Source organism: Podarcis muralis, chromosome 1, assembly GCF_964188315.1.
Source record: "Podarcis muralis chromosome 1, rPodMur119.hap1.1, whole genome shotgun sequence".
In the NCBI taxonomy this organism is placed as follows: domain Eukaryota; kingdom Metazoa; phylum Chordata; class Lepidosauria; order Squamata; family Lacertidae; genus Podarcis; species Podarcis muralis.
Window position 1 is genome coordinate 108,492,655 of NC_135655.1, and position 20,992 is coordinate 108,513,646.

Consider the following 20,992-nt stretch of genomic DNA (forward strand, 5'->3'; position numbering starts at 1 on the left):
TATCAGAACACAGAATCTTCCAAACAAACACATTTTAGGCAAACTGGCAATCCAAGTTACAGATGGGTAACTTCTTCTGTGTATCTGAAGAAGTGTGCATGCACACGAAAGCTCATACCAAGAACTAACTTAGTTGGTCTTTAAGGTGCTACTGGAAGGAATTTTTTTTGTTTTGACTATGGCAATCCAAGGCATGCGATCAACCTTTATGCGTTGTTGATGATGGTCTTCTACATCAGTGACCAACTTAGGTGAAAACATGTTCAAAAAATAGGCCATGGCGGCTCCTGAGAATTAGCCTGCTGACCCAGCTATATTGGAATTGACTGTAATGCATCTAGATGTGACCCTGACAGCACTTAGCGGAAGTGTGCCAGCTTCCTGATACTCCCGACATAGCTGCTAGCCTGTGGGTTACAACCCCCTCAGCAAAAGCTGGGAGGCATCAGTTGTAATCCCTTGGCTGTTCCCCTCAAGCCCTGGGGCCATTCCCTTCTGTTGGAAGGACATACCTGTGTATACTGCACAGCTTATCCTGCACCCACCTCTCCCCCCCAAACTAGCCTGATGCCCTCAGGTGTAGAAATGGAAGATATCCCATCACCAGTGTTGAAGATTCAACTGCCACTCCATTAAGGTCTCTGTATGGGCAATAGGGAAGGTGTGTCATTGCCTTGTCTCAGGCAGGCTTCTGCATGGGGGCCAGTTGATAACAGGTTGTTTTACTTCAGGCATAGGCAAACTCGGCCCTCCAGATGTTTTGGGACTACAACTCCCATCATCCCTAGCTAATAGGACCTGTGGTCAGGGATGATGGGAATTGTAGTCCTAAAACATCTGGAGGGCCGAGTTTGCCTATGCCTATTTTACTGCCTTTCTTTACTTAGAAGGCTTGGGAACTGATAGCCTCTGTGACATGGAAGGCCCGGGTGAGCTACAGCAGGAGAAAAGAGGTTCCAAAATACAGGCAATTGTATAAATGAAAACAACCCTAACACAGAGGCTCTCTGTGACGAGTCCAGAAACAGAGAACAGAGCTATGATGTTTCAAACAAAAGGCGGCCTTCAAATTAATAGCTTTGGTAGCTGAAAATGGAGTTTTAAACAAACAGATCCAAATATAATCTCCAAAGATAAATACGGGCAACTCTATGTAACGCAACAAGTCAATTTGCTTTTCACTTAAAAGCCATTTCTATGTTTAGCTCCGGTAAGAACAAAGTGAAAAAGTAGCAGCAATCGGAACTCAGTAAAGACTGTGGTGGTAGTTTCATATCTGAATCAGAGGATGTGGATACAACAGCATACCAGTGGGGTGGGGAGGAGGAACCTTCAATCAACTGCAAGAACTATAACAATGAAATCTTAACATCAGTCTTGAAGTGGAAATCAAGTTTAAGGTGGATGGTAGTGGCAGAAGTTCATAATACGACCCATACCCTCTTGTGAAAAAAACCCTGTTAGTTTAAACTGTGTTTTAATGGTTGTTGTGTAACACATTCTGTCATTTCCAGTGTAATGCAGAACAAAAACAAACCAATAACCCCTCTCCCCACCTTCCCTGGCCCACCTTTATTTAACTATTGCTCCCAGATCATGGGATATGGTACATAAAGACAGATTTGAAGAAATATATTTATTTTATGTAAGACATTTATACATTCTTTTCGAATTAGTAATTCAGTACAGTTTACATGAAAAATACCAAAATTCATAAAACAATGCAAATCATATGATAAAAGCATACAGTGGTGCCCCGCAAGACGAATGCCTCGCAAGACGAAAAACCCGCAAGACGAAAGGGTTTTCCGTCGCGGAGGCGCTTCGCAAGACGAAGTTCCCTATGGGCTTGCTTCGCAAGACGAAAACGTCTTGCGAGTCTCGCCATTTCCCCCCCGCTTCCCCCCCCCTTTTTCAAAGTCGCTAAGCTGTTAATAGCCTTTTAACAGCTTAGCCGCTAAGCTCGCTAAACCGCTAATAGCGCTAAATCGCTAATAGCGCTAATCCGCTTAGCCACCAATGGGGTTGCTTCGCAAGACGAAAAAACCGCTGGAAGAAAAGAATCGCGGAACGGATTCTTTTCGTCTTGCGAGGCACCACTGTATGTAAATATAGTGTTTACAAAAGGTGAGGCATATCTCTGTCCACTTGAATTATGGCCTACATGCTATATTGCAGGCACTGAAACAAGCCTCTCAGAAAAAGCCATGGGAATTCTTTGAGGCTACATAGACAATAATCACTTGATGAAAGACAGTTTTACACAATAATCCAAATAATGAATTATACAAATGAAGTAAAATACGTTGTCATTTCTACTAGAAGTTCTAGTAATAATACTACTTTGGAGCTTTAATCATGGAGGACAACTAGATCTTAAATCAAAGTGTTTCAAACTGTGAGAACCCTGGTTTGCTAAAGTTTTTAAATTGGTCTGTCCCTGATTTTACTGCTTTCGCTATCTGCCAAGAGGTGCTTTGTTGTAATTGTATTTTTAATTCTTTTATATTGTATTTTAAAATCATTTTAATGAATTATAAAATAATAATAATTGCAGAGTAGCATGCAAATACCGTTAGCTAATAAATGAATGTGGTAGAATGAAATTCAAATTCCTCCCATTCAGTAGGATAGCCTATAGGGATGGGACATCGTTTCAGCTTAACCCACCTTGCCAAATGGTTGAGGCTGAACATCTCGAAAGAATGGCAAGTTGCGTATGTAATCAGTAAATATATCCTTAGGGAACTACTGGCACCTTGCGCAATTATGTAATGATTTCTGTAGTATACAATAGCAAAATAAATTAGTCATTGGTAAAATAAACTGGGGTAGGGGAAGGGATTTTTGGTCTACTTGATCTAGGATTCCAGCTGGGAAAACGTTTTGCAAAAATAAAACAGTTAGAAGTGTGAGACACAAATAAAGCATTCTCGCGGTCTCCCCCCCCCCCCGCTGCCTTTGAGGACCCCGATTATAAACCATTTCAAAAGCATGGCCGTACTCCAAATAAATCACCTTTACGAGGGTGATGTTCGAAGGCCAGCGAAGGAGGGTGCAGCTGGGAACTCTCTCTGTCACAGAGCAACCTTCAAAGGACGTTCCAGCTGTGGCTGTTGTTCCCTTACACCAAAGTGATTTATTTGGACTGTAGCCAATACCTACAGGTGGGTAGTAGCAGACACTGATTGTCTTTTAAATTTGCTGAACTCTCTATGTGCTAAAACTGCCTCTTCCAGAAGACAGATAATCTAAAAGTACTCTCCACTTTTTTTCAATGGGAACTAACTGAGCATGTAGCATCACAAGCTACACAGATAGTTTTACAGACCTTTCTCTGTTTGCCCCCCCCCCCCCCAATTTAAGATAAATACATACAATATTGTTCAAGTTCTTAATGCTACGCGTGCCTTATCAAGTATTTCCTTTCTGATCTTGGGGTAGTTTGGATGCTGTTCTAAAACCTGTTGAAAGAAAATATATTCATAGTAAGCAGTAAAGTTATTACTTTATTATTGTTATTTATTAAATTTGTATATTTCCCTATACCTGCAAGTCTCAGGGTGGTTTACAACACGTAGACACATAAAGTTATGTCTCACTGTCAACTAAAACAAGTAGTTATTCTACTGTTATATATCTAAAGCTATTTCACTGCAGCAGACATCAATACTGTCATTAATGAGGACTATACTAAAAGTTTTCCCCTTTTCATAGAACCCACAAGCAAAGAAACATGTTTGTAAAAAAACAGTTTACCTTATGACAAACATTGATTGCATCAATGTATCTCTTGGCTTTTAGGTAATTAAATGCCAACTTGAAACCTGTAAAAAATGGTAAATCAGAGGTTAATGCAAAAGTAGCATTCTCTTTTCATGTAATCCTAGGATTGTACAAGGGGAGCTGAGATCTTGTGGATACCTGCTGCAGCCCCTTTGTTTGAACAAGATTCCTTTGGCAGGAAGAATGGCATAAGCATTTAATAAATATGTAATAATAATTAATAATAAATTTAAAAACCTATTAACCACAGAGAGTTTGGCCAGAGAGCTGGAGTGGATCTCCCCAGTCTTGGCTGCAAAGAATCACCTCGGTTTTCAATTTTATTACATGTGTGATCTTTGCTGTCTATTTTTTGTTTCTCCAGCTTGTCAGCCGCCTTGTGTATAGTAATATAGAAAGGTGTTATATGAATTAAAAGTGAAGTGAAAATGAAATGAAGTTGCTAAGGGCGAACCTACCAATTGCTGGGTTTGTTTGGTTTCCATATTTCCAGGCCATCTCGTAGTTTGCAGCTGCATCCTTATATGCTTGTTCTTTCTCCATTATGTATCCCATATATTCATAAGCTTTGCAACAAGACTAAAAAAGAATTTAAAAAAGAGAGAAATCTCTGTCAGCAAGTCTTAAAATTGCAGAGCCTGTTGACCCACTGAGTTGTAAGCTGAAGTGCTGTTGGCCCTCAATTGCACCGCACAGAAGGTCATAAATCACTGCCCTCACCACTGCCAGCCAGTTCAAGGAATGCCGGCCTCATTTTGCCTGCTTTCCATAAAATTAGTTTCATTAATTAAAAGACTCCAGGGGTAGGAAAACATGAACAGAACAGATACAGCATTACTTCTGGCCTGTCCGTTACCCTGTTGTGACGAAGGCACCGTTTTAACAGGTCACTAGCCATATCGTATTTTGAAGACTGAATGAAAATGTCGGCGAGGAGAAGCCAACTTTTTTCAAACTCTTCTGCGTCAACGGGATTCCAGTTCATCTTTGAAATGCGCTTCAACTGGTTCCTGGCTCGCTGGGTTTGTTTTAAGATCATGTAAGCCGTGGCCATTCCCAAAAGTGCTGGGATGTGATCTTTCTGCAAGAAACACCAACATGATGCAACTCAGAAGACAGAGAACCCAGTATAAATGTCAGCATTCTCAAAAGGACAGTGCTTTGCCCTGACAGCGGCTGGTTATTCTAGGTTAGCACTTGGGCTGGTTGAAAATAATAATAATCACAACTCCAAAAACGCCTTTCTAAAGCCACAATGTGATTAATTCAATAAAACTTCACACAAACGGACTTCTTGCATGAAAGAAAAACAGTGGCAGTAAGAAACTTACAAACTGGAGTGGAGGGGGGGGGAGAGATTCCCAGCATTCCTTACTAATGTTTATTATTCTGTTACGAACACCTCTGAAAAGAATAATCTTTTACCTAGTACAACTACACTCTGAAAAATGATATTTAATATTGTCAGTTTGCATTTCTTAGTGCAGAAAGTATTGATCTCGTGTGTAAAGATTCTTTTCTATTTGGATTAATACAGGAGGCTACTAGAGGCTTCTCTGTGTGAGAGAAGCAGAGGCAGAAGGGTTAATGATTGTTTGGGTTATACCTTCTGGGAAGCTGCTTTGAAATAGTTCTCTTATCTCTTCCAATTAAGGTCCTGCTGACTATAAATATAGGCCAGAAGAACCCTGAGTTTTACTTTTCTCGTTCTATCTCTCTCCCTTCTGGTGTGGTGTTTCTGTTTCTGTATAGCGTTCAGGTTCAGTCTTATTATGAGTTAAGATTGTAAGTGCTGCAACTCTGTATGCAAGTCCTGATTGTATTGGATTTGATAACCATGACACTACATTTGCCTTCAGCAGAAGTAAAGCTCTGCGGAATGAAGTACTATTGCCTCTGGTCTATTTTTTGGAACTCTGCAACATGTTTAAGGTTTTCCTACACACGTATGACACATGTATGACAAATATAATCTACTATTAAAGCAATGGACAGTGCATGGAATACATTTATTTGTAGGTATGAGGTTCCTACATGTGTATAATACACCTGTGTTCAACTGAACAGACACTATAAACAACCCACCTCATCAACCACAATTTCTGTAAAGGCGTTTAGCGCTCGCTCAACATTTGATTTTTGTTTGGTTGCCACAAGGCAGTAATTTTCCATGATGCGGAGCTGCACATGGCCTTGAGCTGTCTGGGGCTTCAGTTCTTTTAAGAGCTTCTCTGCTGTTCTCACAGCCAGCTGCACAGACTCTTGCTTCTCTGTTGAGCTACTTCATACATACATGAAGAAAAGAAACAGCATCAGTTCTTGTGTATCAGAAACTCTGCTTTCCATTACTCAATCAGGATTTTGAAAATAGCTAGAATGAGCCCTAGAAAGCTGGCTGACAATAGCATGCAAGTTTAGCCTTTAGGAGCCTTTAATTATATATCTGTCATCAACTTTTATCCATGATGCATTTTTATAGAAATCAGTAAAAAAATAAAATAAAATCTGGTTCCCATCATTTCCCTGCTTGAATTCAACCCGTCACTCACTGCTGGCACCCAAAAAGAATTTGTAGAGACTCTTCCATGTGCCAGCCAAGACACACCAAAACAAAACACTGCACTGAAATACTAGGAGTTCTAAAAATCTCATTGCCACTCACTTTGCATCACCATCCAGGTGTTCAAACACTTCACCTCCCACTGTTTCATTGTCAGGGTTCAAGCAGATTTCAATCATGTTATAAACAGCGTTTTGTCCCCAGTCATTGTCTTTCCTCGCTTTGTTAAAATGTCGAAGCGCATCATTTGGTTCTCCAGTGTACCTAAACAGGAAATTACACTTAACAGCTTGCATGAATTGAAACACAAGGAAACTGGGAAAATGATGCTGGCAGGCAACTGTATTTGGAAAGGAAGAGTCCAAGGAGAAAGAAAAGAGGGAGCAGAGAGCCAAGGAGTTGCAAAGCAGGAGTAAAGAAGTGGATCTGGCTGGTGGGCAGGATCCAAAACTCCCGTGCCCCAAGAGCCGCCACCTGCCAACCACTTGTCATCACATGACACCAAGTGACTCAATTTCAAAAGGAAGTATCTTTCAGCTGTAATTTGTTTTTTGAATTTGGCACATTTACAGGGCCATAGAGAAAAGGCGGCAAATTTGAAAGACCCTGAATAGGACCAGCAGCAGAAAAAGGAGAAATGGGATCACCCTCTAAGTGCACTCTTGAATCTTCCATTTCAGTTTGACCCCACAAGTTTACCTGTCCTGTGTGTGACATCATAAGATGTCAGCAGATAGATAGGTGGGACTTTGTTTGGGCCAAACTATCATTAATCCTGCAGAGTGGAAATTCTCCCATCACTGTTGTAAAGGTAGGAAGGACAAAGAAAACAAGTGAACTAAAAGAACCAGACATTAACACTATTTGAATTTGCTTGGCTGGCGTGTCATGAAAGCAAAGGAAACCAACCCTTTCTCACTGACACTATACGAGTGATTTTCTAGCCACACCTACCAAAGATACAATCCTTTGCAATAGTGAAAACCTGGGTCCAGTTTTGTCCTGGGGGAATGTTTCTCAGCCATGGCAATAAATCTTGGAACTTCTTCTAGCTTTCCAGCTCTTCTTAACAGGTCAATTAAACGTGATAGCGTTGCATAATTATCTGTTAATGTAAGCATTCCGGGCATTACAGAAAGCAAGCACATTGTGAAAATGAAACACAAGAAAGAAGCATAAAAATCTAAGAGTGTTAAGTAAAACCAGAACTATGTTTGGTAGGCAGAAGGGGGACCCCTCTGTGCCAACAGAGAGATGCTGGTGTCACACTCTGCAGGCAGCTGACGGAATCCACCCACTCTTCTAGCATGGTGGAAAGGGAGCTTGCATTGCTCTGCCATCAACATGTAGCTCTAGTATAAAGATTTGTTAAAAGGGGGCCATGAAAAGATCTGATGCTCACCTGGGCTGCGTTCCAAAAGCTGCTGGAAATGAAACACCGCTTGTTCATAGTCTTGTTTCCTGAACATGAGGTCAGCCATCATCTACAAGCACAAAGCAGAGATGCTGAGGAAACAGAAAGCAACACAAAACCTCCTCCGCAGCAATTTTATCCTGCAAAATCAGCCTATACCGAAGTGTGAAACTCAAATGGGCTAGAGGCTAAACTCTTCTTCACACACCAAATACCCAGGGGCCACACCCACAGCTGTTAAAGAACAAAAATCAACCAGCTTCAATGGTTCCTTGGGATCTGCATTGGGAGCAGTGATTTTTAAAATTTTATTTTGTTCGTAAGTGATCTGGAGTCGGGGTGAGCTGTGGGATGGCCAAGTTTGCTGATGATGCCAAATGGTTCAGGGTAGCAAATGCAAAAAGGGATTGTGAAGAGCACAAAAAGGAACTCCCCAAGTTGGGTGAACGGGCATTAAGATGGCAAAGATGATTCCATGTAATAAGTGACTGTAAAAATTCATGGTATATGCTAATAGGATCTGAACTAGCAGTGGCTGACCAGAAGAGAACTCGGGATCATGGCAGGTAGTTCCATAAAAATGTCATTTATGTAGAAAATGGCAGAGTTGCTATGAACCACATTAAGGCTCCGCAATTGTTTGACAGCCCTTGCTTCTGCATACCTCTTTCTCTCATAGGTTTCTCTCCATTTTCAGAGGTTAATGAGTGCACCTTTAGTCTGTACCCCTCTGTTTACGGACAGGCAATGAGGCCAAGGAGCAGGGCCATTTCTGTAGTGGCTCCTATGCTCTCAAACACTTGGCCAAGGGAGACTTACTATGGAATCTTTCTATATAAAACTTTAGTTGGCTTGGGAAAAACCATTTGTATCAAAAAGCTTTTGCTTGTTAATGCCTGTCAACTGTCAGCATTTGAGTTTAGCAAATTGCTGGTGTTTTTTGTACTAAATGTTAAAAGTTTTTTTTAAAAATAATTTTGTTAGATTCTCTTTTAACATTACAGTGGAAACTTGGTTTTCAAGCATCTCAGAAGTCGAACGTTTCGGCTTTCGAACGCTGAAAACCCGGAGGTAACTGCTTTGGTTTTCAAATATTTTGGATGTCGAACAGACTTCCGGAGCGGATTACGTTTGAAAACCGAGGTTCCACTGTAGTTCTTACCATCAGTACATTGCTCTGAGTGCATATTTCAATAGAGAAAAGCTGCTCATGCAAGAGAGGTGTCCCTTTATCATTTTTCTTAAAACCTGAAATAATGTCATTAAACAGTCATCCTACAGAGAGCATGTGTATAACTGACCATGGCAGCTGGCGCATTATCTGGATCACTCTTCAGCAACAGAGCACACTGGCGCTGGCATGCATCCACATCATCGTGTGCAAGGTACAAACGGGCTAGTTCTAGCATCACCTGAGGATTAAAATATAAATAGAAGCTCTTCGCTAATTTCTCATTCTATTTACAACATGCATCCCAACCACCACACCTCTTAAGCAAGGCCGGAGGGGAAACGGTTCCTCTTGGTGCTCACTGACCTTGTTGTCCGTTTCACAATGAACAAGAGCTTCTTTGTAGAATTTAATTGCTTTCTCATAGTTCCGCTGTGCCGCTGAATGCTTTGCTATCTCTGCACAAATTTCAGCTGCTAGTTGCTTCTGTACAGGAACCGCGTCCAGCTGCTCAATCTGAATCCGCTTCAATACTCTGGCCTGCAATTCCTGAGCCTGGTGGAAAAGCAAAAGAGGCTTCCAATAGGAAATAATAATATCGGATGAAGTTTTTTTTGGGTGGGGGTGGATTTGGAGCAAGTTGTGCATTTTAAAAAGGACCAGTTCTCTAAATCAGTATTGTATGTGTCCTTGTCTTGATATGTGCAACATAAGAGTCGTAGAATTGTAGAGTTGGAAGGGACCACAAATGTCCAACCCCCCTCCAATGCAGGAATCTTTTTGCCCAACGTGGGACTTGAACCCACAACCCTGAGATCAGGAGTCTCATGCTCCACCAACTCTTGTGCTTGACTGGTGGGAGCAAACAGCTGGTCCTTTGTTGCCTGACATACCTTAACAAACTGAACAGTCAAAGGTCTGTAGGTGGAAGGAAATGACTTTTGTAAGGGATGGCAGGAGTTGTTTTAACATCACTAATGTAAAATAGTGAGGGAAAAGTTGAAGTCACCCAACACATGCAATAGGGGAATAATTCATTATCACCCTTAAAGTGTTTTTTGTTCTGCTGGTGCTACTCATTGGGTGACCTTGGGCCAGCCACTGCATCTACATCTAACCTACCTCACAGGGTTGTTTGTGAGGTTTAAATTAAGAGGAGCAGACCATGTGCATCATCTTACTCCTTGGAGAGAAGGTACGATACAAATGCAATAAAGAAGTACAGCGGTACCTCAGGTTAAGTACTTAATTTGTTCCAGTGGTCCGTACTTAACCTGAAACTGTTCTTAACCTGAAGCACCACTTTAGCTAATGGGGCCTCCTGCTACCGCCGCGCCCCTAGAGCACAATTTCTGTTCTCATCCTGAAGCCAAGTTGTTAACCTGAAGAACTATTTCTGGGTAAGCGGAGTCTGTAACCTGAAGCGTATGTAACCTGAGGTACCACTGTAATAATAATATCAGACCCGGACCATTTTAAGCTTGATCTCCTCTATTGCTACCAGGTAACCAAGTATCTCTCTTCTGCCACCAAAGGCCTAGCACGCCGATATTTAATATTTCTTTACCTGTTGTAAGGAAACAACAGCATCGTCCGTCCTGTCCATTTTGCTGTACACCTTTGCCAGAAGAACATGGTAACGCGTATCTTCCATCAGAGAGGACAAATCATTTACTGCAGAAACATAGAGATATATTTGATACAAAGTCTTGACAAATAGTGATCTCTTTATTTCTTTAAAAAAATATGAAGCAAATAAGATGTACGTACCAGACTCATGATCCAAAACCTGCCGAAGGACTTTTACTGCTTTTTCATACTGGTTCAATTTCAGCAATAGCTCTGCCAGGTCGTAAGAAAGGAAATTCTGCTGCCCAGTTTTCAGAGCAGCTTCGTAATAATTGATTGCCTAAAATAATAAACGAACAAACAAATAATCTGAAAGATCCTGTTTGACATTTCTGAAGGAGCTGCAGGTGTCAGAAAGGAGAAGATTCCCTGACACTCAAATGGAAAATTACGCTTGCCATTTGAATATCTTAGCTGCCTTCAGACTATCTTAGCTGTGCAATACTTTGTACAAATTAATAGCTAAATATAAAACTAGAGGCAAATTTCTTTTTGATACGTCCGTATTTTGTTCTGGTCACAGCTCAATAATTCTTTATATGGATTATACATATGTTTAAAAAATCATACTCAAACCTGAAAATAAAATATCGCAGAAGGAACCTGCAACAAGATATGATGTGCTTTGAATTAGGTCAATGAACATTCTTAATCTAAGGGTTAAGAGTTTGCTGCACTGTCAGCCCCAGACCTCAGACCTTGCGCATGTGTGCCTGACAATGGCATCCCCCAATCCCAATTTCTCTCACCACGAGGATCTTTAAAGCTGTGAGGAGTCTGTTTCTTAGCAACTTTAATAGCCTTTGGGGGAAGGCTAATTTTGATTATATGAAGCACTTTCCTCTCTGATCCTGTGACCATCCCCAAAGCCCACAGTGCCCTTCACAGGCCAACAGTTTAAATTCTGCATGGAAAATGAAACTGGGAATGGGAGTGGCAACACTGGAAAGATAAGGCATTGTCCTCCATCATGCATTGACAGCTCTCTCCATTCACGAACAAGCCAAATACCATAGGCACGCAGTAACACTTGGACACTTACGGGGGCATTTGGGCATCGTGTAATCCATATGTGGATATTTTTTATTTTCTTTTTCAGACAGATTTCCAGTGCATCAGAGAGGAGTCTTCTCCTTCCTCTCTCCCTCCTTCCTTTAACCCCCTCAAGTTGTTTGTTACTGTTGTTTGTTTTCATACAAACAGTATTAACCTAAAAATTATTATTTTTTAAACCTGCATTTCGCTTTGACCCACAAAAACCACCCTCTTCTGGCTAGCTGGCGTCGTTTCACTTTTGTACTGGTCAGCTGCTGCCACTAAAAACTTGGGGAAGGAAGAGCTGGATGGAGGAAAGAGAGAGCTAGAAACTTCAGAGCAGAATATTTTAACATTCTTCATGCTGCTAATTCTTTTTGTGTGTGCACATCGACATCCACAATCCTGGGCTCTTCTGGAGGGCAGGTTAAGTATTTCTGGAAATGTTACAGAAATGATTGTATCGGGATGCATGCAAGCCAGTCTTCACATACCTTTGTATACTTATGAGTCTTGACCAAGGCATTCCCAATTTTGCGAGCCAATGCTCCATCCTTTAGATTCAACTTCAAAGCCTGTTCATATATCACGATGGCTTCTTCAGGCTAGGGTAAAGAAAAATAACAGTAAGGTCATGAGAAGCCCAAGCATGAATGATTGCAAGGCCTATTTATCTATATCTACTGTATTTTTTGCCCTATAGGACGTACTTTTTCCCCTCCAAAAATGAAGGGGAAATGTGTGTGTGTCCTATGGGGCGAATACAGGCTTTCGCTGAAGCCTGGAGAGCGAGAGGATGTCACTCTCCAGCCTTCAGGAAGCTCTGCGGAACCCTCCGGAGCCCGGCGCCAAGCCGCGCCGGCCTCCGGAGGATTGCGCAGAGCTGCCTGCATTCCGAAGCCTTGGGCGCGCTGAAGAGCGCACCCGGGCTTCGCACAGCTCTCCGCACAGCTCTAGGGAGACCGGCGCGGCTCCCTAGGCTTGTGGATAGCAGGCTGTTCTGGGGGCTGGGGTCGGGGGAAGCTCGGGCTTCCCCCGCGCCAGCCCCGTGCCTGGGGGGGAAATAATTTTTTTTCTTTATTTCCCCCCCCCCAAAAAAAAACCCTAGGTGCGTCCTATAGGGCGGTGCGTCCTATGGGGTGAAAAATACGGTATATCTATATCTATATCTATATCTAGTATATCAATAGAGATACAACCAAACCAAACCAAATAATATTAATCAGAAGACAAGATTCCAGTGGGGAGTCTTGGGATAAGGCAAGGGCACAGAGCCAAGTGGGGAAACAAAACTCTGAAGAGCCTCATGGTGATCCCATCTGGTACATTCTCTTTCCATTTTCCCTCTTGAGGGGCAGGCAGCCTTGTAAATAAACTCGTGAAAGTTACTATCCTGCAAGGAGGAAGTAACAGAGAAAAAACTACATTTCTGTGTTGGACACAGAGGAGAGGGGCTTCCCTCTAGTAACTTGCTTGGTTTTGTCAACTGCATGCAATTCCTGGTTACATATGTCTACCAATGTCAGCATGTGACAGCAGCCACACCCCAGGAAGCGGCTTCAGCTGGCTAGCTAAACCAGGTGAGAGTAGTCAATGGGTTTCAAACCCTCAGTGAGTTAGGGGCTTCCCCTGCATACAAAGACAGGCTCCAACATATTGAGCGGATGAGAACAAGTATGGGTCCAATGGTCAAGAAGGCAGTTTCTACACATGCTCTACAGCAGTCATAGGCAAACTTGGCCCTCTAGCTGTTTTGGGACTACAACTCCCATCATCCCTAGCTAACAGGACCAGTGGTCAGGGATGATGGGAGCTGTAGTCCCAAAACACCTGGAGGGCCGAGTTTGCCTATGCCTGCTCTATAGGGAAGTGAGGGGCAGATGGGGCTTGGAAAGGTAGCCCATGGAGAAGGAAAACTTTGATCCTAAACCTCCACAGCCTTGCAGGTATATTCGTAAGAAAGGCTTCGGGAGTAAACCCAGAGGAAAAATCCGTACCACTGCCTTGCAGGACATCTTCAGGAGAAGAAAGGCTAAGGAGTAAACCCTACACAAATCCAAAATGGAGTCCCTAAGACTGTTGGATGGTGCCTTGTATGCCTCTTTCTGGCAAGCTGGTGCCAAAGTATTGTTCTGATTTTCTTTGGACCACATCAGCGAGACTGAGAGGGGGGTCTTGTTGTCTGGGCAGCCCAGGACCTCCATACAGACTGCCCAGGCTTGCGCCCTGGGGAAGTCACTTCAGTGCTGCTAACACAGCAGTTTGACTTCAGCTCAAGATGGGGCACTCCATTGTCTCTCATGACAAATGGATGCCAAAGACAACAACAAAATGTCTACAAGGCTGGGGTCAGGGCTTGTGTAAGCCAGTACTTTTCACAACAGAGGTGCTCCTTCCCGAACTGAAACCTTCTAACCATAACCCCTAAAGCTACAAATGCTTATACCTCCTGGATATTCATATATGCATCCCCAAGGAGAAGAAAGGTGTGAGAACTTGGAAGTTTCTCCACCAGGTCTCTGAAAATAAGAAGAAAGAAAATAAATCATGTCAGTAGTTGAATCTGTTTGCTACTAGTGCAATAAGCCAACTTTCAATGGCCAGGTTCCCCCCCTCTTTTTTCTTTAATAGACTGGTAGTAAATGTTTGCTTCCTTTGTCTTCAGATGTTTCAATTTAACAAGGACAGAGGAGGTGTTCCAGAGAAAGCAAATTAAGACGAACTGTTATCCTGGAAATCTTAGATTTAAGGAAGACACCGAAATCTGCTATCTGACGTGCTTTCTTGTTGATACCAGTGCTGTAACAGTTGTGTCATGGAACACGTAGCTAACTAAAGAATGATTCAGAAAAGCATCTTCATTCAAACAAAGGACTCCAAGAGAACAACTGGGATAATCATAACAACTGGAAAACAGAGTCTAGCATACTTACTGTAAGACTTTTAAAAAACTGAGGCAAGGGGTAGAAGGGGACACACTTTGGTTGGAAGAAGCAGATATCTGTGGGCTCTGAATACCTTCCCTAGGCACCGTAAGTACTAAAAAGGCACAATACAAAGAAGCAAAACCATACCATTCCAAAAGCAAATGGACACATGCTCGTTGCGGAGGGTTACAGGCTGAAACACAGTTGCCCTGTGACAGCTTCAACTGTAGAGCAAGGGTGGGGAACCTGTGGCCCTTGGGATGCTTTTCAGCTCCAACTCCCATCAGCCTCAGTGCCGCAGATGATGGGAGTTGTAGTCCAAACATACATAGAGAAGGGCACAGGCTGCTCACCTCTGCTGTAGAGAGAGCAAAACTGCAGGCATACAGGTGTATGTTTCTGATCAATGCTGCAGTGACTCAGAGCAGTTTTCCCGACACATATTTTTGTTTTAAAGAATATTTCAAAATGAATGGCTTTTATGTACATCCATGCACAGTACTTTTCAGTGAAGTGGTTTATTTCTGCAGGAAGAAACAGGCACCAAACGAACCTGGTACATAGTATTATTATGATTTTGGCAAGCTAAGCTCTTACCTGTAACAGCTTGCGTATAGCTTCCTATCCTTCCTGTGCTCCAGATAGATCTCTGCCATTTTCTCTTTGACTTGAACAAAGTAAGTCTGCTCTGGGGTTATATTCCTGAGCATCGTCAAAGCCGCTTCCACGTCGCCTTGCGCAAGGGCTAGGTCTGCATTAGCAATCATAACCCTCAGCTCTTCCGGGGTGCCAGAAAATTCGTTGATAGCATCTTGGAGGACTTTAATGGCTTCATGCTTCAAAAGAGACCATTGTTCTTGTTAAATCTGTGCCTAAGTTGCCCCTGCAAAAACTGTGGCTTTCAAACTTTGTACTTTCACAGAGAATATTCCACATCAGCGCATTTGCCCAGGAACCCCTGTGCACTGGGAAGGCGGCCATTGTGGCAGCGTTCTCCCCCCGCACACCAGTGGCACACAGAACACCACTAGACTTACTGGGCCTCACCATTGTCTTGTGTGAATGAAGTCTGTACCCTAGAAAAGTACTTCCCTTGCAGGAAAGGGCATGGCAGTGAGCAAGCTCCAAAGAGATGGGGAACCCTCCAGAATAGGTGTGGGAAGCAGCATGTACAGAGGTATGGAGGAAATCTGAAAAAAACATTTCCCCCTCTTCTTCCACAAATGCAACCCATCATCTGTCACTGCCAGCAGGGTGATCGCAAGCACTCTCTAAAAATTGTACTTCTGCTAACAGGTATCCAAAATTTGCAGACCACATCCAAAGGATATGTACCAGTTTTAGGTATGAAACAGAATCTCGTCATACCTGTTCGCCATTCAACCGATGAGCATCTACTAGTTCCAGATAGACGGACACACGATCGCTCCCGTCGATTTCAATCCTCTTTGTTTTTGATTTTGAGGAAGGTGCGGCTGCTCTCATTCCAGGCAAGTTCATTGCCATCTGCAGGGTTTTAACGGCTTCTGCTATTTCCCCCATCTTTATTTGGGCTCGAGCTTTTATTAAGTGGTACACAGGGTGCTCTCTGACCTAATGAAGAGTACATAATCAGCATCTATGTCCCGTACAGTCTTCCAAGAAGGAAAAAAAACCCCTAACCATCTAGTATGTTAAATCATACTTATATTAGTGGGATAATTATGTACATTGTTTTAAGCGATTTGTAAAAGTAATCTAGAATTACTAAGCTTTAGTACAGGACAACAGGAGTGGCTCTCTCCTGCTTTTAAAGCAACTACGTCCTACTCAGGTTGATGCTAGCTACATTTGCTCAAGAGTGGCCCATAACATTCAAAATATCTCAAAATCCTATTTTTTCCTTTCTTGCATTTTTTTTAAACCCTTCTTTTACTTATATCCCACCTTTCTTTCAGGGAGCTGAGGATACAGGGAGATCCTAGAGACACTGATCCGATGAAAACCTGCTTAGCTTTCAGCAAGATTGCTATTTATGTGTGCACTGAGATCACAACCGGGAACTACTTATTACATCGCACTAAAGATGGTGGTGAGCTCCCATTGCTCTGTCACAGCTCCTGCCAACGTAGCAGTTCAAAAGCACGCCAATGCGAATAAATAGCTACCGCTGCGGCAGGAAGGTAAACGGTGTTTCCGTGCACTCTGGTTTCCATCACAGTGTTCCATTGTGCCAGAAGCACCTTGGTCATGCTGGCCATGTGACCTGGAAAGCTGTCTGTGGACAAACACTGGCTCCCTCGGCCTGAAAGCGAGATGAGCGCCACAACCCCATGGTCGCCTTTGACTGGACTTAACTATCCAGGAGTCCTTTACTTTTTATAAATCATTTATTTATTTTTCCTATTAACTTTTGCCCTATCGCCAGCCAGAGGATCGATGGCCTCTGACTGCATTCACATGGTAACATCTCGTCTTAAGATGAATGAGCCTATGTACTCCCTCTGCTTCTCCCTTTGCACAAAATGGGCAGACAAACTAGTAATCCAGTTAGCAGTAGTTTCCTGTTTCACTTAAACCCAAAGTTTCCAAAAAGGGTCTAAAGCTAATTCATGGGGCTTGCAAGAATATGAAGATAAAAGGGAAAAGCCTAGCAAATTTATACTGCCAGGGCTTTGGGGCTGCAACCACAGTAGGGTTTCTGTTGTACTGCAGGCAGAAAAAAAAACCACGAAGCGGAGTCAACTCCTAAGCCTGAAACCCTGCACTGACTTTTGATACTGCCGATTTCAACTAAGAGCTCTTTGTTAAATAGTGAAATGCATATGTTTCCTTGTTATGTGACGGTTATTGATGTCCCGACAATTTATCCATGGGCAAAAAAAAGTAATAATAATACTGGCAGCAAATTAAAATGCCAATCAAGCATGGAAGTAAAATAAAGAGCTTCAGTATGCTGGGCTAGATTTTCCAATCAAGTGTACCTCAAAGTTATAGCTTAGGCAGAGTTCCAGAGACTGAGAACAGAGTTTGAAGTTGTTTTGCAACAAATGCACTTGAGCCATGAGGAGATGGGCATCTGCGTGTGATGGATTCTGTTCTATGCAGTGCTGCAAGATGCTCTGGGATGCTTCAGTGTTACCTAATCAGATTAAGCAAACAAAACAATGAAGGGGAGAAACAAATTCAATATGCCTTAGGATTGCATTTGCAAGACAGGTTCGTTTCCACGGATTATACCTCCTTAGGTCCCAGCACTATTTATTAAACGGTTACATTTTTAAAAAATATTTCAACAACTAAAGAAGCAATGAAATCACATGCTGTAAGAAAGAGAGCACACCAGTCACCAGCTGCAAGTTACCTCTCGGCTATTACAGTGCTTTATGAATCACATACTGTAGTACAGTTTCAAATTACAAAACGCGCTTCAACAATTTCTTCTGTTTGCAAGGTTTAAGGTGTGGGTGCCACTGCTTTACATAGTCTAACAGCACAACATGAGGGAGGTAGCAACAGGCTAGGGAACTGTTTAAGGATGGGGTGGGAACAGCAAAACACCCCAATGCAGACCAAGCATACTAACTGATATTGTGGGGTGGAGTGTGTAATCCTTAACAGAGAGCACTCCACACTGCAGCTTTGTTTATTTATTTTTTTGCAAGTGCTACTGATGTAATATTTCCATTGGTTCAAACTCGAGAGATTTACCTGCCAAATATTTCACCTTTGCGACTAAATAGGCAGCTTGCAGGAGACCAGGAACAGTTTTAACCACAGTTTCAAGGACGGACGCACAAGGCTTGAGAAGCGGGGAAGGAGGTTGTCCTCGACCTGCAGGCTTGAGATAAACAAACGGTACTTTGATATATTACATCGAGAAAGCGGAAGGGTTTTTTTCTTTAAAGAGAAAAAAAAATCCCAATGAAATGTCTATCTGAGCTGAGGTAAAAATTCTGAGTGTATTTTCAACAAGTAGTTTTCTAGATCTTTTCCAGAACGAAGCACCTGTGCTTTCTGAGGCAATGCTGACTTACAGCCACACAGGCTGTGTGCTGAGGCAACTCTATGAATCCACACAGCACTCTGCCTTTGGCATGCTGGCCTGACTCAAGGGGAAGGCCTGCAAGCTCTTGCAGGCCAACAAGAGGGCTGAGAGGCATAATGAGAGTTGGTTCTGAACGTGGACGTAAACTCCTACTGGAACAAATCTTCAGTTTTCTCTTCCAGGAAGAAAAAACTTGGAGGGGGAGGGAGGGAGGATCCCAACTAGTTCAGATACAGTTAGGGGTCGGATTCTACTAATATTTCAAAGTCTTCTCACAGCAAAGCCCCAAACCTACTTTGTCATCCTCACTCAAGCTCAAGAAGAGTCCTTAAAACATGTGGTAAACCTGTGTCCTTCCAGATGTTATTGCATTCCGACTTCCACCAACCTCAGCCAGCACGGTCCATGGTCATGGGTGATGGGAGTGGGGCCCAACAAACATCTGTAGGGCTACCTAAAGTAATGTCTCCACTCCTGTCGTTCAGCTCAGAGACTGAGGTCCAGCTCCGAGGGCCTTCTGGCAGTTCCCTCAAAGCGAGAATGAAGTTACAGGCGCCCAGGTAGAGGGCCTTCTCAGTAGTGATGCCCGCCCTGTGGAATGCCCTCCCATCAGATGTCAAAGAAATAAACAACTATTTGACTTTTAGAAGACATCTGATGGCAGCCCTGTATTGAAAGGTTTTTAACATTTGATGCTTAATTATTTTTTTATATGTATTGGAAGCGTCCAGAGTGGCTGCGGCAACCCGTTCTGATGGGAGGGGTATAAATAATGACATTATTACTGTTTCTATTATTATTGTTTCCCCATCCCAGATTTAAAAACAAAACAATCAGCTCTTTAAGCAGATGACCAGGATCAACAAGAATCTTTCATATATTCGCCACATCCACCAATGACGCAACGTAGCACACCTAATTTGTGTCATGACAATCTTCTGGAGTTATTTACAAGGAAAACAAAAATACTTTAGCAGTTACTCCGCTATTAACTATTGCTCAGTCCTTATAATGGACAGTGCTCAGAATCTCGGCGATTTGTCCTAAATGTCTTTGCTTCGACCTGAAACCTTCTTTTGAGCACAAAGCATAATAATAAATGGTTGTTGTTTTAGGAGGACAAAAATCCTAGCTACTTACCTGCGTTGGGCAAAAGCTAAGATACTCCTTAATAATCTCTATCAAAAAGTCAGGGTTTAATTTTTCGAAATATTCTACACCAAGAGGTAATCCTTGCAATGAGGAAAAATGAGTATCAAGCACATCGTTCAATAAAGTAATAACTTCCTCTTGTCTTTTGTTTTTCTTCATAGCCAACACTGCACGCAAGTAAGATAATTCCTACAAAACAAATAGAAAATTACATGGGAAAATCTATAATTAAATCTGTCATGATTCACCTAGCACTGGTCACCACTGGTAACTAGAAATTGCCCTCTGGCACCCAGATGCCCTGATTTGCAGCACATTTCCTGGCATGTATCTAGTTCTTAATAGTAATAAAAACCCACTGGACATTCTTCACTCAGTGAACTCTTGTGAATGAACAGGCTTGTAGTTTTGTTCCAGAAACTGCCTGTGTTGCTTAGCAACTAATTGTATCATTCTCCCCCCCCCCCCCGATAAATTAAGACCTCTAAATTAAGACAGCAGGTTAGCACTTGCTGGTTAGCACTCTGGTCACTTCCAAACGACCCGTTTCTTGAGCTGATTTCTTAGTACAGTTTGCAGGGAGGCTAGATGACATTGGCTATTTACTGAGCATTCATTAAGATTTATTTGCGAGGAGGAGGAGGAGGAGGTGTCAACTGTCACCAGGTCTGGGGCAGGGGAGTTTGTTGCACAAAAGCAATTTGAACTTGCCAGTATGTGACTGATTGCGTCCCCAAATCCGTGACAGTCAGGAAGACACCCTTTGTTTTTGGAAGGGAGTGGTCTTCCATTTATCTTTTCCTTCCCTCAATGCAGCCATTATGTAAGTCACACGAAGGCTTTGGTATCAAGGATATTAAAAAAAAAGAGCATTATATCCCAGATATGATTTTCCCATAGGCTCAGGGGTATTTCACTCTGGTTCTTCCATTGCTGAGCTATCGCTCATCGTGCTGCAGTCAGTAAGAAGCCTACTAGTTCTCTGTGGCGCAGGGTGGAGCTTAAGTCTATGTCCAAAGATAGCAGGGCAAAGGCAGGATTTGGAGGAAGGGTTTGGCCTTTCATTGCGGATATAACGGAGAAAACAAACACCATTCAATGTACTGCAGGATAAGTGTTTAATGGTTATTGTATTTGCTTAAAAACCAATAAAAATGTGTATTAAAATTTTTTATTGTTATCATCATCATCTGTTTGGGTAAGCAACAGAGGTCAAAGCAACACGAAGGGGAAACAGGTTAGAAATTACTTTTGCACAGAGTTTGAGGGAAACTGTAGACGGCTTACGACT

The 20,992-nt window shown here is 42.5% G+C and overlaps 1 protein-coding gene and 1 long non-coding RNA gene across 6 annotated transcripts in view; one reads left to right on the top strand and one right to left on the bottom strand.

Moving 5' to 3' along the window:
- LOC144329313 (uncharacterized) overlaps window positions 1-20,871 on the top strand; it is a 25,396-nt gene extending 4,525 nt beyond the window's left edge. The window contains exon 2 of the long non-coding RNA XR_013394800.1: window positions 15,819-20,871. This is a non-coding gene — a long non-coding RNA (uncharacterized LOC144329313). The remainder of the gene's footprint in view (window positions 1-15,818) is intronic.
- Window positions 1,622-20,992, bottom strand: part of TTC21B (tetratricopeptide repeat domain 21B) — a 30,776-nt gene continuing 11,405 nt past the window's right edge. For 2 of the 5 annotated variants that reach the window (XM_077936892.1, XM_028747555.2), the window contains exons 11-29: window positions 19,690-19,890; window positions 18,213-18,342; window positions 17,486-17,643; window positions 15,891-16,115; window positions 15,120-15,358; window positions 14,042-14,114; window positions 12,090-12,200; window positions 10,702-10,840; window positions 10,499-10,605; window positions 9,298-9,486; window positions 9,062-9,172; window positions 7,749-7,830; window positions 7,301-7,451; window positions 6,449-6,610; window positions 5,872-6,067; window positions 4,643-4,867; window positions 4,245-4,365; window positions 3,760-3,827; window positions 1,622-3,464 (exon numbers count right to left, since the gene is read on the bottom strand). In XM_077936892.1, the coding sequence (XP_077793018.1) occupies window positions 3,387-3,464; window positions 3,760-3,827; window positions 4,245-4,365; window positions 4,643-4,867; window positions 5,872-6,067; window positions 6,449-6,610; window positions 7,301-7,451; window positions 7,749-7,830; window positions 9,062-9,172; window positions 9,298-9,486; window positions 10,499-10,605; window positions 10,702-10,840; window positions 12,090-12,200; window positions 14,042-14,114; window positions 15,120-15,358; window positions 15,891-16,115; window positions 17,486-17,643; window positions 18,213-18,342; window positions 19,690-19,890 (2,766 nt within the window). In that variant the 3' untranslated portion in view covers window positions 1,622-3,386. The remainder of the gene's footprint in view (window positions 3,465-3,759; window positions 3,828-4,244; window positions 4,366-4,642; window positions 4,868-5,871; window positions 6,068-6,448; window positions 6,611-7,300; window positions 7,452-7,748; window positions 7,831-9,061; window positions 9,173-9,297; window positions 9,487-10,498; window positions 10,606-10,701; window positions 10,841-12,089; window positions 12,201-14,041; window positions 14,115-15,119; window positions 15,359-15,890; window positions 16,116-17,485; window positions 17,644-18,212; window positions 18,343-19,689; window positions 19,891-20,992) is intronic. The other 3 variants (XM_077936874.1, XM_077936885.1, XM_077936893.1) reach the window with 3 other exon arrangements.